The 19294-nt window shown below is 41.0% G+C and overlaps 1 protein-coding gene across 3 annotated transcripts in view; it reads left to right on the top strand.

The window, feature by feature from the left end:
- The window catches only part of scube1 (signal peptide, CUB domain, EGF-like 1), a 97633-nt gene that overhangs the window by 23456 nt on the left and 54883 nt on the right, over window positions 1-19294 (top strand). For all 3 annotated transcript variants that reach the window (XM_019257644.2, XM_019257643.2, XM_027272049.1), the window contains one exon: window positions 11256-11390. In XM_019257644.2, coding sequence (XP_019113189.1) covers window positions 11256-11390 — 135 coding nt within the window. The remainder of the gene's footprint in view (window positions 1-11255; window positions 11391-19294) is intronic.

Here is a 19294-nt window from a genome sequence, read left to right as displayed (position 1 = left end):
TCAATCAAAATAAAAAACTTAAAGGATAAGTTCACATATGAGCTTTGAAACAATTCTTGCTTGCTGTAATCATTCCTGAACATGTTACTTTTTATTCAGAATTCTCTTTACATGTTTCCACTACCACCACTTTGTGTTTTCATTCTGAATTTTGTCCACAATTTCTTACATTTGGAGCACATCAGGAACATTTTTCTTCATGGCCAATATGAACAGGAGGAAGGGTTACAGCACATAGAAAGTTTGCTGTTCTAAGACTATCCTTTAATCTTTGATATTTTCCAAATAAAAAAAAAAGTTTTGTAATTTCTACTAAGAAACAGACAGGAAGAACAGAAATGTTTCACTTGTTCTGGTGGAAAAAAACATTTCCAGAGAAAAGATATAGATTTTCCTGTTCTCTTCCATAACTTCCAGCATCTAGTGGTCATTAAAGGAAGTGCAGTGCAACATTGCCACATGAGCTTTATCTGTGGTGGTTGCCTCAGCATCCACACACAATGACGCTCGTCTGTTGTAAAATATGATCATACTAAGAGACGTAATGGCAGTAACTATAAAAATAAAAGCCTGGTCGTTAAAGAAACAGATATATGAGAAAGAGGCTGTTTTCCATGTTGCAGAGAAGGTGTCACTATAATTGTGTCTGACAATGTTTTGTGTTGTTTATTTCCTGCTGGCTTGTCTCTAAATGGGCCCTGACTGTCTGCAGCCGTTAGCTCACTGTTTAGCTGCTGTGTCGTTTTATGTGTTGTGGTTGAACTGAAGAAAAGGGTGTGAGGTTAGTGGGATTTCACCACACTTGTTTGTGCCGTGAATTCAAACGATACCAAGTGAGTCATGTGAGAACTGTCATCACCTGCTCTTTATGGCCTGATGAGAGGAAGCCAGCCCACGTCTGACTCTAACCCTGAGACTTGTTTTATTGGATGTCGACTGGATGCGGCCTTAATGAACTGCCGCTAATTAAAAGTGGGTTACTGAGTTCAAACGAGGCAGTAAAGCGTGAAATCAGATGCAAGAACTGTGTGATCGCAATCAAAATCAGTACAGTCTGTACTGTATGTGACTCTTCTTTTCCTTTCTTTGAGCTCATTTTTTATCACCATCCTTTCTTCTCTCTTTCCTTTATGTTGTTGTTTTATTTCACTCTTTGTTCTTTCTTTTTCTCATTTGGTGTTGCTCATTCCTTCCGCTCTTAGAACTATTTCCTTCCTTCCTTTCTTCACTTTCAATCACTGCTTCGTTCTTTCTGTCCTCCGTTCTTTCTCTGTTACTTCTTTACTTCCCTCTATATTTTCTCTTTCCTCTTTTCACCCTTATGATTCATTCTTTTCTTTGTCTTTGCTATTCATTTCCTCCTTTTGTTTCTCCCCTTATTCTTTATTTTCTATCTTCTTCACTTTTGTCTCGTTCCAACAATGAATTTTTCTTTATTTTTTCTTTTATCTTTCTCTCCTTAATTCATACTTAACATTATTTTTGACTTTCTTAACTTCATATGATCAGAATATTTACTTTATTTCCTCTCTTCTGTTCTTGATTCTTTCCTCTCCTCTCTTTTGTGTTTTTCTTTTTGTCCATTCAGTCCGTAAATATAGTCTTTTAATGTCTTTCACTGCCACGCTCTGTCTGTTTTTCCATCTACTTACTCTCTCTGTATTTGTCCTTTTTCTCTTTCTCTCTTTTTTTCTTCCTCTGATCTGTTATTCTCTTCCTCTCTGTCTGCTGACCTTGTACTAACTTTCATCTAATTACCCTAATCAGTCTGGTGTCCTTTCTTTTCTTCTCTCCCATGTTTTAGATCTATTTGTGTGGATATTCATGATCCACGTCATCATCATCTAGTCATTGCATGACCTTCTGAAATTTCAGTGCTATTTTCTACATAATGAATATCCATAATAGACAGATTACTATTACATCTTCTGAGCTGATATCATAATGTGGATTGTCTGGTGTGGGGCTGCAACCCTTATTAATTATTTTCATTATTAAATAATGGGTTGATTTATTTTCTTGATTAATCAATAAGTTGTGTGGTCTATATGGTGTAGGAGAAAACTAACATGATAAATTTGACAATCTGAAATCAGACTTTTTATTCAAAAAGTGACTCAAATGGGTAATCAATTATCAAAATAGTTTGAAATTAATTTAATAGTTGAAAAGAGGTCAATTAATTGACCAATCATTGACATTGTGGTTGTTCAAAATGTGTGTTTAATACAATTTCTTCATCCAAAGTACACCGTGGAGACACAATCCAGTGTTACATGACATGAGCTTATCATTGTGCAACAAGCTGAAACTGCAGTAATATTTCATCAATAAATTGTTGTCTGTTACATGGTAGTTTTCGGGCTTGGATGGCCAAGGGGCCTCTTGAAGCAGCAGACAGGTACCGGGGGACCAGAAAGGCTGCAGCTTCGGCAGTTTAAGCAAAAACCAGTTGGGGGGAAGCCACGGAGAAGGATTTTGGTTGGCTTCAAGGAAATTTTGGCAAACCATTTGACGACTCAGGAAGGGAAAGCAAGGCTTGGCTCAGGTTGTGTTCAGCCGGGAGGAGAACTGCTGACTCAGACTGGCGATATCGTTGAGTGGTGGAAAGCGCACTTTGAGGGGCTCCTTAACCCGACCAACACTTGAAGGAGGCAGAGTCTCAAAACTTGACAGAAACCTCACTCGTCTCGCTGGCAGAAATCAAAGTGCTTCTTGAGGTAATCGAGATGTGGATGAGATTTACCCATAGATGCTGAAGGTTCTTGACATTGGTTGTCTTGCACACATCTTCAGTGTGGTGTGGACAGTTGGGAACAGTACCTGTGGAGTGGAAGGAGGAGCAATGCAAATGATGGCTGGGCCGTTGAACAGTGGACCAGCTCTTGACCTTCATGGGGTTAGTGGGAGGGTGCAAATTCAAACAGCCTAGTGCAAAGCAGCTGGGATGAGAGTCAGCACCTCAGCTGGCTTGGTATGGTGTCTGTGGTAATGCAGACCATTGTGATGAAGAGGGAAGCGAGTGAGAAGGCAAAGCACTGAACTTACCAGCTGATCTACATTACAGAATAAACTGATTGGAGCAATGCAGACCACATCACAGGCATGAGGACGTTAACCTGCAAGGGAGCAGGCTGCTGGAGCCAGCACTTCTAAAGTTGAATAAATGAAATGTAAATGTAGTGAAGTAAAAGCATGAAGTATCAGGAAATATGGATATATTCAATAAATATGGAAATATTATTATAATATATAATTCAATTAAAATAATGTAAAAATACCCGAAAAACTGAAATTCTAAATAACTATACACCATTGTGATAGTATGGCTGGAATGTGGATAACCTATTCAGCTCACTGTTTTTAAGTAGCTCCACAACGCACCAGATTCGCATACTGCCACTGTGTGTCACCAACTTACACTATGCCAAGTTTCAGTACTCCCAGCAACGAGGCCTCAGGCTGAAGCTGTAGAAAACAACAGCAAACAAATGAATTGTAGCAGCATCTCTATAATGACTGTTGCAAGAATATCCCTGCATCTGGCAGCAGTTGGGCCTCAGAGGAGAAAACCTGATGAATGGCTTTTGGATGTTGGATCTCAATTTGGGTCTGGGCTGTGTCTGAAAACTCTGACAGGTCGCGCAGCTTTTCTCTTAAATCTGTCACACACACACTTAACATGTGGCTGGTTGCTTGACCTTGCCAACACCTCCAAAAGTGATGCAAGATAGGATGACATGGTCAGCCAAACTGAGAGCGGCTAAGCCTTTCTTTTAGAACGGCACAGATATATTGTCTTCTAGATATTAAATAACATGTTGATCTTAGCAGAGGGAGTGAAGATTCATTTGAAACAAGTAAGGAAATGAAGCCATAAATTCAGAAGCATTTGGAAGATCCTCCATTTGGAAGATATTTAAGTGTTTAAGTATTTCCTCTTTGTATGTTATATTTATACCTCTGTTATAGTGTGACACATCTGATCCTGTATCTGCAATATGTGTGGACACGAATTTATTACTGGTCATAGTAAGTTTTAGTCAAACCATAAGGTGAAATTTAATTGTCTTCATTTTGATAATTAATATTTATCTCACTCAGTTCCTATTTGTTTTTGTACCGAGCAGAAGCTTGCACAGTCTCAGTTTGCTGTGTGTTCATTGAAGCATTTAAAGAAAAAAAAACTGCAGCAGACAGTCAACATTTCAAAAACGGACAAAACCAGCCTGTTTGTAAGCAAAGGTGTTGAAGTGACTCATAGTTTTTATAGCAGCCTGTATTCTATGGCTCACTCTGATGCAAACAGTACGTATGTTTTTGCAAATGTGGTGTGTCTAATTTTGGGTCAGATTACTTGAATTTCACGTTACAAACCCCATGAAAGCAAAAAATAAAAGAAATACTAATATTATTGCCAGCAGACTAAGGGACTGTCCAAAGGATTAGGTTGTATTTTAGGTCTGATGCATGCTCTGCGGCATCAGTCTGTATTTAGCTCACTTTTAAAGATATGCGACACTGTGCATTGGGTAATGCGTTCCTGTGTATTGACTCATGGATGCCATATCGTCAGCAGCCCCTCTGATGCTTTATGTTTACTGTCATCACTAACTGTAGAGGTAAATAGCGCCCTGTGATGCATGGTAACCATATAAACAGAACTTTGAGAGACTGACATGTCGGCCTATTGTCAAACCGCAGTTTAAGCCCAGCTCCAGCCTTCGTCTTCATGCTGCCCGTCAACAAGGACCTCAGTGTTTGTTATAATGTCTCACTCTCAAGTGTCTCATTCAGCAGGAGATTTACTGTATGAATGAGGGCACTCTGCGCCGCACGATCACACACACTCCCTCTCTCGTCCCATTTATACATGCATGCACACAATTAATTCCGGCAGTGTGTGTACATCCAGAGACAGAAAGTGTCTCAGCTCTCATGTGACAAGCTGTCATAACATCCTACGTCAGCAATGTGGCTCAAAATCAGCTGCGATGAGTTCAAAGATGCCGTAAATTAAGATCACATGCCTCCTGTGACTGTTAGAAATATAGGACCGGCTAACTCTTCCCCTTCTTTGTGGATCATTAATCATAGCTGGGGACATAATGACAAGTCCCTGTCGTCAAGAGACATTTGTTGCACTAAGCTCTTGGGTCCCTATCCCTGCACAACACTGAAGCTCAGTGCAGAGCTTCAGACCGATGCTCTTAAATGTGCTGAAAAGGAAATTGCAGTGTGAAAAGTCACCATCAAAGTGCAATAACTCTATTTGAAAACAACATTTTTCTCCAACTTGTTTGTTTCTCCATCAAAGTTCACACTCAATTTATTTCTTATTTTCTCGCACGCTCTGGGCTTGTCTGTGAAAAACTATAAAGACTTTGTGGCTTTTAATAGACCCAAAGCATGATATTCAGAAACCTCAGAACCTTGTGGTGTTTTGAGGTTAAGAGCTTTGGATGACAAACTGCACTTGAGAAAATTGCAGACTGTTGAAAAAAAAAAAAAGAAATCAGTTTGTATGAGCGTGCAGGAAGTTACTCCATCGTCTCCCAGATGCACTGTGTCAACAAGTTAGGGCACTAATTGATTTAAGATTGCCTAATTGTCCTCTTGATTAAAGAGCAGTCGTGTTCAGTTCCTTTCTTCCTTTTGATTTTGACTTTATTTATTTGGTTTTGGCGTGGACACAGCTGGGCTCAATGTGTCGTTCGTTCGGTGCCCTTTGTGAAGGTCTGGTGCGCTCGCGTGAGTTTATTTTCCTTCCATGCGTCCTTTTCATTCCACGCCGAGATCTGAGAGGTGGCTGCACGGCGGGGAGTCCGCGACCGCAGCGCGTCACACAGAGGTCCAACATGTAACAGACAGACAGGAGGTAGGAAACACGACAGAAAGGGAGGCAAAGATGAACTAGGAGCTCTCAAGTCCACGTTAATGAAACACACTTGCCAGTCAATGTATTCACACGAATTTTGAACAACCACAATGTCAATGATTGGTCAATTAATTGACCTCTTTTCAACTATTAAAGTCATTTTAAACTATTTTGATAATTGATTACCCACTTTGAGTCACTTTTTGTTCCTGTTACTGCAGTACAATATGAAATCCATCATCAATAAAGACAGAGACACAAAGACAATGTGTGAAATGTAAGCATCTTATTTTAAAACTGGATCATTGGCACATGCCTCCACAGATAAAACAAAAATAAGCTGACGTTCAGTGAAAGAGATGCTTGCTGTAAACATTCCTCCCGTCCATTAGCCATTGAACTTTCTAAAGCCTCATTTGCATTTTATGGTGCAGCTCGGCTTGACCGGACTCACTTTTTGTACCAGGTAGTTTTCTTGTTTTTTCACTGCAGATATTACCTCAACACCTCAGCTACCATGACATGATCTTCAGCAACACAAACACAGGAGCAGTAGAAGATAAAAGGATCTGATGTTGGTGTTGGATGATGTTCTTGGCTGTTTCTCACAGCAAGAAGACAAACTTTGTTTCAGAAAATGCTGAAGGCAGCAAGACAAAGGAGTGATGACACAGAGAGATCAGGAAATTGTGCATCAAAGAGCAGACAGTGTTTTAACTCCACCTTTAACAATAGACAACTGAAGTGGAATCTCAACTGAGGTGATACCAAAGAAAGTACTGGGCACAATTTTTACTTTTACCAATGGATAACCAAAAAAGAGTCAAAGCTTTACCATAGGAAATGAGGCATACGGTATGTTCCTCACTGGCTCATAATGAAACACTTTAGAAAGGTTTGTGCAATTATTGTCATAAATGTTTGAGATAATCTGCTGCTGCTACTGTTGTAAGCCCAAAAAAACAATCTACAAACATACAGCACCTTTGTCATACCGCAGTATATACCTGTGTATCTCTGTTTGAGATCATTAAATCACCTGTGCTACAGCTTCTCAATGTAAATTCAAAAATTTAAAGTGTGTATGCATCATTAATTTGAATCCTCACTTTCAAGACTTTTGTTTCCCCACCCGCCCTCACCCTTCACCCTCATGTCTCTCGCTTCCCATCTTCTCTTCACTTCCCTCGCTCTGCATCCCCCTGCTCCCTGTCAAATACCCCCTCCCCCCTCTGATGTGTCAAGCACATCCTCGTTGTGTCTAAACAAAAGTTTACACAAGTTTACACAAGCACAATCAAACAAAACAGAGGGGCTCCGGGCTGAAACTTGCAAAATGGCCCTGTGGCCTGTGTTTATGCAGAAATGTTGGCAGAGATCAATTGGACTTAGTGATGGCTGCATTTCTTCTCTCTCTCTGTCGGTTCCTCTCTCTCTCATTGCCTCCCTCCAGCCTGAAAATTAAATGCATCAGTCATATTAATGACATCCGTTAAACAGCGAGAGACGCCTGAAGACAGTGTTAGGAAGTGAAAAGAAAACAAAGCCCAGAGTTCAGCGAGGACACAGGGGACTTCTGCCGCACTAATACATCAGTATATTTACACGTTGAACTGGAGGTTTATGGGTGTATGGGTCCAGGACAGAATGAAGTCAGCATTAAGTTTGATTGCACTCTCATTCAAACACCATCCAGGGTACATTTAGTGCAAATGATAGTCATGCAGCTGAGATGACGCCCCACTTTGAATGGATATGTGGGCAGTTCTGCATTTAACAGAATTTGAACCCAAACCTGTCTGGAAAGTCGGAAAGTGTATTGAATTAAAATTTGGTATGTCTCAGGTTTGGATAAGGGTGGAGCTGGATATGAGCATGATCATAATCCTTAAATCAAATCACTGAATGGTCTGGGAAAACTGGAATTTTGGAAATGAACCTGTAGGTGCGCCTCCATCGAGGAGGGGTTGAATTAAAGTGACTCCACACAGTTTTTATTTGCTTCAGTCACAAGATAACCACCCGTTCTCATTCTAGAAGTTGGATTGCAGGCACATTCAAAGCATGAAGTTTAGGAGTCGTGTGTTTGTGTTGTTCAAAGGGTGGCAGTGTGTGATACGGAGGCAGACCTCAGCAACACATCAGATTCAGCAGTTGCCAAGTGTTGCCAAGCAGAGGCTCTAACAGCTGTATACAGTAACTCACCCCAACACAGCTGTGTTGTATGTGTGGTGCTATGGCAGAATCAGTTCATCCCTGCACCGTGCAACCAACCTCTCTACCTCTATCCTCTTTTTTTTTTTTTTTTTGGCCCCCCTTCCGCAGTCTGCAGCTCTGTAACCAGAGGAGTGTCAGTGCTGGCGCCTGTTTTGTTCCTGGTTTCTATAAGGTCCCCTTGGAGCTGATTTCCTTTCTCCTTAAATCTGTGAAGGGGCCGCTTCAGTGAACAGACATGAGAAGAAGGTGGAAAAGATGAGAGTATAAAAATGAACTATTCTCGTGACTCTCTCCTGCGGATTGTACATGTGTATGAACGGCTCTCCAAGCAGTGCAATGCAAGCAGGAGAAGAGATCAAAGAAGAGACAGTGTTTAACACTGGAAACTTACCTGCCCTTATCCTCTTTTCTCTCACCGGGTTTAATATGATAGTAAAGTGTTCACTGTCTTTACAAGGCTATTAATGGCTCTGTCCACTCTGCAGGGTTTTAACAAGCCCACCTCCACCTTCTAAAAGTAGAGGAATCAGGAGCTGAGAGGACCCAGACATTCAGGGACAGATTGTCAGCATTGGTGGGCATCGTAATGAAAATCTCTGTTAAGTACAATGCTCGAATAAATAATTGCCTAAGTCGTTTTATCCAAGTCCAAGTGAAGTCATGTCTCAAGTCTCTTTTGAAATAATAGGGTAGAAATAGTGCAATATGGTCAGGTTTAGGCTAGGTTGCACTTTGCATGTTGATTACCTCTAATTACCTTACAGTCAAATTAAAATGATTAGATTTTAGCCTTTTGTCCTACATGTAGCTGTAGCTTATTTTTCCTGTCACTTTGTAATAAATGCTATCTGGTCATATATTTGGGTATAATGGGTATATAATGGGGTTGTAAATAAAAATAAAAAGACAGAATCGGTTATTTTATCAAATGCCTCAAAACGAAACCAGTTTACGTTCAAGTGACAGAGCCCTCCAGTGGCTGTAGTAATTATGACAGGTTCAAAGGACTAGATGAGGTCCACGTGGGGGAGGCAGAGGTGGATGGATGAGTCAACAAAACAGTGGACTTAAAGATGAGAGACCACTGTTTGTTTCCTCATTCTACCAGACACATTTATATGTCCCATACTTTGAATCCAAACTGTCTCCCTGTAAGTACTTACTGTAAGCCAAGACATGATCTTCAGCTCCACCTAACAAGTTAATTTTGAACCTAGACCTAACCAAACCTAAACCATTGCAGTGTTACATAATAAAACTGTGTCTATTCATGCGGAGCACTTCATGCCAACGAGGCACTTTTAAATTGCACAGAAGCTAATTCAAAAAGGAGTCAGGGTCAGTGGTTTTAATGCTACATGCAAATAAAATGCAAAATATAAATTAAACTTTAACTCCTGCACATTTAATCCAAGTGATTAAACATTGCAATGTCAAACTGAGCATTTTATTTTGTTGATGAGTGGAATAAAAGGCTCCATTGGCAGCTGCTTATGTGGATAGAGGAGTAGAAAGGGACAAATGGAGCATATAAAACAGCTACAGACAGATGTTTGTCAATTAACTCAGTAATCCTGGATGTAGTTATGTTGAACCCGGCAGCTCCAGGCCCTTCATGCTTTGATAAACTGTTTATCTTGTCCAAATGTTACATGAATCGTTTTAGTTGTTACTTTGTTGTTTTGACTCAAGTATATTTAAAATATTTAATCTAATATTATGTCACACCAAATTATGTTACATCACGTTACATTTTATCAGGACACGATCTGCCCTCACACATTGTCATCATATGACTTGGTGGTAAAATCTCACTTGGTGGTTAGTGAGTGGTTCTGTGGGTGGATGGGGACAAACACGGAGGGCAGATACAGACAAAACATACAAATATGACGTACTGTATATATAGTATAAATACTCATGTCCCTTCCAGTATCCCAGCTCACAGCAGTGTGTGTGTGAGGGAGTTTGTTCAGTACTGCTATGACAGAAGCAAGAAACATTTAAAGTCCTGTACCTCCAAAGAGATGGGAGTGTTGACTTAGGGGTTGCTCAGTGTCGTTTACTATTGTACTTGCTAAGTGTGTGATGGCTCTGTGGTTGATGTCTGTGAGACTGGTAGATGATTTTAGATGCTGGTAAAGTTAGTTTTCAGCATAGTAGCAGGCGACAGGAGGTGTTCTGATCTCACAGATGACATTTATTGGGAGTGATGGGTTCAGTCCAGTTCAGTATGGGGTGTGCTTGATGTTGTTCTTTTGCTTTGTCCACATTTAAGCTACAAGCAGGTCCTACTGCACCGCTGTGTGAAGTGAAAAACACAACCTTTTGATAGGTTGAGTATATATGGTGATCAGTGAAGTGTCAGTACAGTCACGGCAGATTTTTCACCGTAGCTTTACACTTAGTTTTAAATAGATCTTTGTCTTCATCTCCAGATGCCATATACTGCTTATGTCCTGCCTGGATGGTAAGCATTAAAAAGTGTGTACAGGCTCAGGTAGAACAAGGCTGGACATGGAGTCCAGCATGCAAAGAGTTCTACATACTTTTTAGTCTTTCTTCACCACATATGTCTGTGTTTGTGTAACCTGTCTGCACCAGCAGCTAGGTCAACCTCACAACCTCAGACTAATTACAATGTAAAGTCATCCTGGTCAGGCACTGTGTATACACACACACACACACACACACACACACACACACATGGGCAGCCCTGATTGATCCCTCTTAAAGTCAGTCGAGGGTGTTACGTGTTTGCAGTTCACTTCAGCCCCATCAAAATGCCCCATTGGAAATTTACTGGGCATTTAGCGGCACAGCGGGGCCCTATAAACACATCGGTGCACCAGTGTGCACGTACCACACTCAAACAGACCCCTGTTACCACTCAGTGCCAGCAGTTTGATTGAGCCTGCTGGGTCACCCTGTCTGCCCTCTGTGTGTGTGTGTGTGTGTGTGCGTGCGCGCGCGTATGTGTCCATGGCTCTCACATTCCTGACACAAGTGTCATCCCTCTGATCAGACATTTCCCGGCACATAAACCTTCACTGACACATGTTTGTTTATGAAGTGTAATTATCTGCTATTCCACCGCGCTGACCTTATCTCTCTCACTCTCCTTCCTCCTCTCTCTCTGTCTGTCTCTCCATTCTAACAGATGTGGACGAGTGCATGGACAACAATGGCGGATGCCAGCAAGTGTGTGTCAACACCATGGGGAGCTACGAGTGTCAGTGCACGGAGGGATTCTTCCTCAGTGATAACCAGCATACCTGCATCCACCGCTCTGATGGTAAGCAGAGAGAGAGAGCACTGTGAGAGTGTGAGTTGTTTTCTGGAAATGAATCACTTGAGAGAAGCAAAGAGAACATTGAGATTTTTATTTCACGGTTATATAAAGCTACTTGATGCTCATTGCTCAATATTTAACAACACACTGGGATTACAAGGTCTAAAATGCTTTGGGTTTTGGGGTAAATGGCTCAGTTTGCTGGGCTGAGGATGTGCCAAAGCATTTATTTATTATAGGTGGAGTGAATTCACGCAAAGTGATTGGAGAGAGATGGATGCTGCTTTGCTCTAGTTGTTGAAAAATGAAACATCCTCTCTGACTGGATGTCAGGATGACTGGATTTATTCTTGTTTTGTTAAAAGGCTTAAATATTGAATGTATTGTTTCAGACAATAACACCCCTTCTACAGATTCGCAAGACACCCATACGAGTCCTTTTATGGCTCTTTGGGGTTGTTTTGCATCCCTTTTTGTGTCTCTTTGTGGTCTCTAACAAGGAATGTTAGCAGTCACTTCAAACAGAGGGCCCCCATGACTTGTGCCCCTGGGTCTGTGTTCGCTAGGCCCATTCAGTAATCCATCCATGCCTACTGGAACCATAAACGGGTACAGAGGCTCTTTCTTGCATCCCAGATAACTACTGGTGTCTTTGAGTGGAAACAGAGGTTCTTTTAGATTTTATATTTGGAACAGCATTTTGTAGAAATGTGTATCTTTCACAATTTAGCATCCCCAGTTTCAGACTGTTATACCACTATGGTAAATATGGACAGTTAGTCCAACATTAAATCTTGTCCGGCGGTTTCTTGCTCGCTCACTCTCTCCTCTTTCTTCTTAACTTCCTCTGTCACCGTCTTCTTTGGTCTCTTCTCATCTTTCATTACGTCCACGAAGGCTGCTGAGTCCGGTTACATTGCCCTCTTTCCCAGCTCCAGTTCTGGCATGACACTGACTCTGCTGCCCATCTGCATCCTCCCGCACCCCTGAAAACTTCCTCTTCTTCCCTGTGGTACAAACATAAACACTGCCCCGGGGCTCTGAGCTCACAGTTCGGGCAGCCCATCTAACAAACTGAGCTAACATTAGCTATAGTACAGTTAGCTACAGTTTACTTCACTGTCCATCAGGAAACACCTGGTTGGTGAAATAGTTGGTGGTGTGTGACTTAGTTCCATAAAATGTTACGTACATCTCTTGTTACATAGAGTGAGAACAGACCGTCGGGGAATGACAGAGACACCATTCACCTGATTACAAGTGAGCATCAACATGATTTGAAATTTGTTATTTTATGGTAGAAAAGTTACACCATGGGGCTTTAAATACTGTACAGTAGAAATAAAGATGACTTTTTTTCTGGGTAAAATTGTAGTAAAAGTAGAGACTACATATAGTACCAAGCATGTTGTTTATTTGTAGCTATGTTAGAGGCAGGGCTTTAGGCATGAACCTACAAAAGTTTCATTTTGAAACGATCTCCCATCATTTATATTCCTGCTGTTTGCTGTTTTAAAATAAAAAAGGACATATCTTCCATGTATGTGACCCTGTGACAGGCTGTCTGGATCACACAGAGACGTGGGATTGGAAGGCACTGACATCAGTTGCCCTCCACACCCTGAGTGGCAGTACCAGACAGTGGGCGTGATATGTGACATACATGTTTGGCATACATTTCATGCCCTTTGGATTTCTTAAAAATCGTTTGACCCCACTCCCCTGGAACGCCCGACCCATTACGCCTGTCACGTTTAATTTATGGGCTCAATCAGCGGCAGTGAGGGGCGCTGAAGGAGCGGTGATCCCGAGGTGAGCAGGGGTTGCCTTCTTCTTCTCCTCCACACTCACACACATTCTCTAAGCACAATACTTACATGCATGCGTCTGTGAATGGAGACAGTGTGTCAGTCAAGTTCAAAGACAGACAGGGAGGACAGTCATTTGTCATTTTTGCAAAGGCATAAAAAGGAGATAGAGGAGGAGGAGGAATGTGGTGAGGGGTGAAGGCCGAGGAGGAGGAAGGGAGAGATCAAATGGAGGAAGAGGCGGCAACAGAGCCTCTTCTCCGTTATCCTCTCCTCTCTTTACGTCAGGCGCTCACGGTGTTGGTGTGGTCAGTGTGAAGGCGTATTATAGGAGCCAGTGTCAGGATGTTAGAGGATTCTCTGTGGGGACGCTCAGAGAAAGATGTGAAAGAGATTCAGAAATAGAAGTGTGTTTGCTCACTGGAAACCCCATAAACCAGCTTGTGAATATCTCTCTCTCTCTCTCTCTGCTTCTTCCTTCAGAACTATTTCTGAAAGTTTGGGGATAGCTCACAAGGGGGGAAACAAATTCAGATGACAGCCATTAAGAGTTGTTTTTACTTTGTGTGGTGGATTAGTAATGTTTTACCACAGAATGAGACCACAGATAAATGGAAGTGAAAGGCAAAAGTAACTGAAATACTAAATCTATGGACAAATTTCCTGCTTTAAACTGTTGAGGAAAGACATTTTAACTCCTTAATCTTTAAAATAAAATATTTTATTAAATGTATTCATGCAAATCTACTTAAATACTCTCAAAATACTTACTGTTTATCTTCTACATCAAAGCAGTTACTGTGTTAACACATGTGATTCGTGCTCCTGTCAGAGGGATCTTCACGGTAAACAAGCAGTGAAGACGCTTGTGGTATATTCCTGTTCTGAACCTTTAACCACCAGCACACAGCCCTCCACCCGGTCCAGAGATCCTCAATCAGACACTTGTCCCCTCTCCCTCTCTGCTGCACAGGAATAGCAGCAGCATCCCTGCGTCCCACAGGAATCTCCTCACACATTTTCTTTTCCATCTTTTCTACCGTGTCTCCCTTCTCTCTGTTTTTTGTCCCGTCTCTTCTTATTCACTCTCCGTCTCATCTGCTCAGATCTCTTTCTCCATCTCTCTTTCACTATCCACTGACCTTCTAAATGTTCCACCGTAACCAGTTAGACCTCTCACAGTGCTGTTTGAAGACAATCTGACAATCGATCTGACACCATGCAGAGTCACAAACATGCACATGCAGGATTGATTAGGGCCACTTATATAAACTGTAAATCAGTCCAGAAGACTTTTACTCATGGTATTATTTCTTCTTCTGTTTTAGCCATTTTTGTCAAAGATACTGCCTGAGTCAATGTCGGACTTTATTTTCTTATGTAGAGTTGAGAATCAGTGGTCAGCGGTTCCTCTGAAGAGATATTTCACCTCTAAACTTCTGACATGGTTTCATTTCAATACATTTTTTCATAATAAAAAAAACAGGAAGAGAAAAAACAGAAACTAGTTTTTTCTTCATTCCTCTCACGATAATCATCACGTTATGACAGCTCAGATTTATCCTGGACTCAGAGGACTCAGATGCAGAGTAATAATAGTTCGGGCAGACTGTTTAAATACTCCAGCCTCTCAGACAGAGAGATAAACAAAGAGGCTATGACAATTAGTCTATGAATTCAAAGGGGAAAAAAAACAACGGAAGATAAGACTATTAATGAACAAAAAAAAAACACTCTGAAAAGGGGAGGAAGAAATGACTAATCAAAGAGAAAATAAACCAACAGAAAATCTCTCCACTAAGAGGACAAAAAAAAGGCAATGGCTAAACTCCAAAGCGCTCCAAAAGGGAGGAAAAACTAAACTCAGGTCTAGAAAGTCTACAATTCACACACTCCGGAGGCTCACCTGGACTCTATGAAACTACAACAACAAAAACAACCAAATATCACTCCAATGGAGGCTAACAAAGGGCTATGAAAGAAAACAGAACTACAATTATAAACTATGAAGTGTACAAAGAAATATCACACAGAAACAAAGAATACAGGCTCACGTCGTAAAAAGACAAGGCAAGGACAAAACGTGGACTAAGACGACTGGCTGGGGCGCACGATATGAACGAGACACTCTGGCACAAGACAAAGGGAGACGCAGACTATGAAACACATGAAGGTAATGGGGACCGGTGACACATGAGGAAGGGTAAGTGACCTGAAACGAGAGGAGAGTTAATATTCAAAATAAAACAAGAAGTAAATTTTCTAAATAAAAGACAAAAACCCAGTCAAAACGTCACCATTGTGACACCACTGACCTTGGGAGTGGCCTGATTCTTAGCTCAAGCAGTACTTTGGGTAATTTAACTGAACAAAAATATTTAACTGACAGTACTTTTACTTTACTCACTAATAATTAGTGATTTTCTGTGAGTTGAGGTGGCAGTATGGTCACTAAGCAGCTAACAGAGGATAGACTTGCTGTCTAATCTTTAGTGTTTGAGAGTGTGCGTGGGAGAGTGAGGTGTGTGTAGACATATATTCTCCTGTATGTAAAACTTGCCACCACATACCTGCCACATCTTTTCCCACTGTGGGTCGACCTCATCACACTGCTCTCCAACAACCCGCGGAGAGCTCAGCTTTTATGGACTCATAAGTGAAGTGATGTATGTCCTGCTGAAGACATGTAGCAGGAAATATTGACTGTTGATCTCACCTTGACGTGCCATGATCATCATAACTGCAAAAGAAGGGAGTTCTGGGTCACAACCAGCTTCTCAGATTATAATTTAGTACATATAAATGATTTCCCACACAAGGGTGTGTGTGCGCGCACGTGCGCATGCGTGTGAGAAAGAGAGACAGTTTGTGTTAGATTGTTGCTTTGCATATGGAAAGTGTCAGCTCGCGGCTCATTTCTTTCTCCCTGACACTCGCCTGGGGGATAATAAAGCCTAGCAACAATTGTTTGTTCCATTATGGTGTGTTTCCACTCTGTTGTGCTTCACAGCTCTGTCTGAAGCACATCCAGACGAGAACCAAGACTATTGGCCCGCAAGGTCCTAACCCTTGAGTTGAGAAACAGCATTTAGCAAATGTTCATTATCTGTCATGATGTTGGAGAGCTATGACCACATGAGTCAGGTATGGCTCACAGACCCAATGGTGACATGCATGTACAGTGGAGAAATTTGGAAATTTGAGGATCTCTAAAAGGAGGATCTGGCTCCTCACTGACAGTCTTGGGTTACCTGCTGCCACTTTGTGCCAGAAACAATTTTAATGTCTATGTCGTTTAATAAAAAAGCGTTGAATGTGTCATTTATTAAAGCTCCAGCTCACTGTTTTGCAGTTGGCGCGATTCGCAGCAACAGTGCAGAGGCTGATCAGTATTGGGTATCAAACTGATGCCTTCGAGTTGACCGAGTCTGTCTCCGTGTCTGATTTATTAATTGTGCCTTTTAGACGACGTAGCCCCTGCCAAAACAGTGAAAAGAATACGCTTGTAAATTCTTCTCCGAGCTCAACACCAAAATTCCTGGCAAAGTTGGAGTTGGCTGTGAGCTGGGAATTTTAAACACCATCTCATACGGACGCCATGCTTGGCGCTTCAAGAGAATGTTTTGGTTGCAGGAGTCTCTGTGAACTGTGGAACACGATGACTAGGCGGTTCTTAACAGTGGACTGTGGGCTAAAAAAACAAACCATTTTCATCAGAAAACAATTGACAAAGAATCCTTGTACTGAAAATGTCCCGGACTGTCAGTTTTGTTTTATTTTAAAGTTACATTTCTTACATTTTTACACAATTAGAGTTCTTGCAGACAGTATGAAAAATCATTAGGCAGCTGAAAATGACTAGAAATGACTTCTCTTCATAAATCATGGCTTGTAATTATGTTCTTATCATATAATCACAAATGAGAAGCAGCCTGAGAAACAGTCCTTTTTTTCGTATAAGCTTTTTAGCAATAAGATACATTAATGTTTTTTTTAAATAGTAGATACACATAAATGTTTATTTATGGAGGCTGTATAAACACATAATGACAACACATTACAGTACAGTATGACAATATAGTAGAATGAACATAAATGTTTATTACTGCTTATAAATGTGTTATAAACATCCACCAATTTTCATAAATTATAATATAGTTTTAAGCAGATATACAGACATTGTGTTTATTAAGGAACAGTATTTGTCTCCTATGAAGAAATATTTTATACTTTTACGTGTTACAACAGCCTCTATTCCTCGGTGCCCACTGGATGACTAATAGTTATTTACAAAAACATCAATAAACACATTATAATGTGTTATAAACCTTATATCACATCTTTACATACTGCTTATGATTGCTAAATAGAGGGGACATAAAGTAAAGTGTTGCCATCATAGACAGCAATAATGATAATGATTTCAATGACAGTCACACATATGAGCACTATGTAGCAAGAGAGAGGAAGGCGAAGAGAGCAATGGATTGTGGGGGATGGGGGAGTCGTGCGTGTTGGGGGAGAGAAAGATTAAAATAAACACAGAGAGACAAACATAGTGGAGTGGACCAACGCATGCGTTTATTTGGAGTTGAGAGGAGAGGAAGCAGGCTGAGGCTGAGGCTGAGGCTGCTGCACTCACACTGACACACACACACACATGGAGAGAGAAATGTATTCACAACTCACACACACACATGTCGACATGCACAGACTCTTCATGAGGGAGGAATTCTCACTTTAAACAAACCAAAGCAGGAAATTGGAGGTACACGGAGCTTTAAAATGACAGCCCAGGGGCACGTGGGAACTCTAAGTACAGGGAGCTCTGTCTACCTGTTATCATCATCAATTACAAACATCATCAAAAGCTAGGAACAACACTTCACCTGTCATACACCGAAACACTTAGAGCTCTGCGTGTCTGCGTATGAGATACGGTAAGCGCCCAGCAGTTCTAATTTAAGAAACCATAATGTGCACAGAGGCACATCATTAGGTTTAATGCTCAACTGTGATCTGTAATACTTGAGTTTATTACAACGCTCCACAGATAAAGGTTTTGACTGACAAATAGTTTGACTTCATAAAAAAGATGCGGTGAGAACACAACTTTGATTTAGTTGTCTAGTGTTATTGCATAGAGATGACAGAAGAGTTCAGGCATGTATTTATACAGAAATGGCAAGATTCATTAAGAGTGACTTCAAACAGAAAGCTTTTTGCTTCTTTGCTAGAACAAAACAAGTTTTTGTTGATAAAAAAAGATGATGAATCGTGGTGCATAAACAGTGACACTTGTTGCCCTGAAGTCTGTAAGTTATTTTAGACATGCTCAAATATACATCCTGTATTTATAATTTACACAATGTGGATTCCAAATATATTTGTAAGACGTGTGTTTATGAGTGTAGTCATGAAGTATTATGAATGCATTATAATTCACTATGAATGCCCCCATAATGTATTCACTAGACAGGTCAGGGTTTCATTAAAATCATTAAGAATCATCTTCTGTCTCCCATGAATATTGACAGACCACAGAGTCAGAAGATGTCCTGCTCTGAGTGCTAAATAAACAATGTAAATTCATCATCAAACATCTAAGTAGACACCAAATACACTGGTGTGTCCAGTTTCCCCTAAATGAATAAAGTTCAAAAGTTATATCAATAAACTTTATGTTGACTAAGACTTTTAGTGAAGCATAATGCAGTAAATAAATGGAGCTGGTATTATATTTAAGGTCTGTTCTGTTCTGTCTGTGAGGGTCTCAGTGCTGAGCGTTTGTGTTTGTTTTAACCACCCCCCCCTCTCCTCCAGCGGTCCTGGCATATGGAGGTGAAATCCTGCTGTTTATGTCTGTCTTTGGATGCTGTGACTTTAGATCACTTTGGGGTTTGCATCTTTTTAGTTGTTGACGTTGTTGTTGTGTGTTAAACCCTGCCAAACATCTGTCTGCTTTCTATTGCCGAAACCACGGCGTGAACTTTCCTCGAAACGACCATCCATTATAGGCTAATCTCACACATACAAACACACACACGCACATACACACACGCGCTGGGTCACCAGAGCATAGTGGGGGTGCTGAAAGTC

This window comes from Larimichthys crocea, chromosome XX (assembly GCF_000972845.2).
Source record: "Larimichthys crocea isolate SSNF chromosome XX, L_crocea_2.0, whole genome shotgun sequence".
NCBI classification, from domain to species: Eukaryota; Metazoa; Chordata; class Actinopteri; family Sciaenidae; genus Larimichthys; species Larimichthys crocea.
The sequence above is the reverse complement of the archived record's forward strand: the minus strand, read 5'-3'. Positions and strand labels throughout refer to the sequence as shown.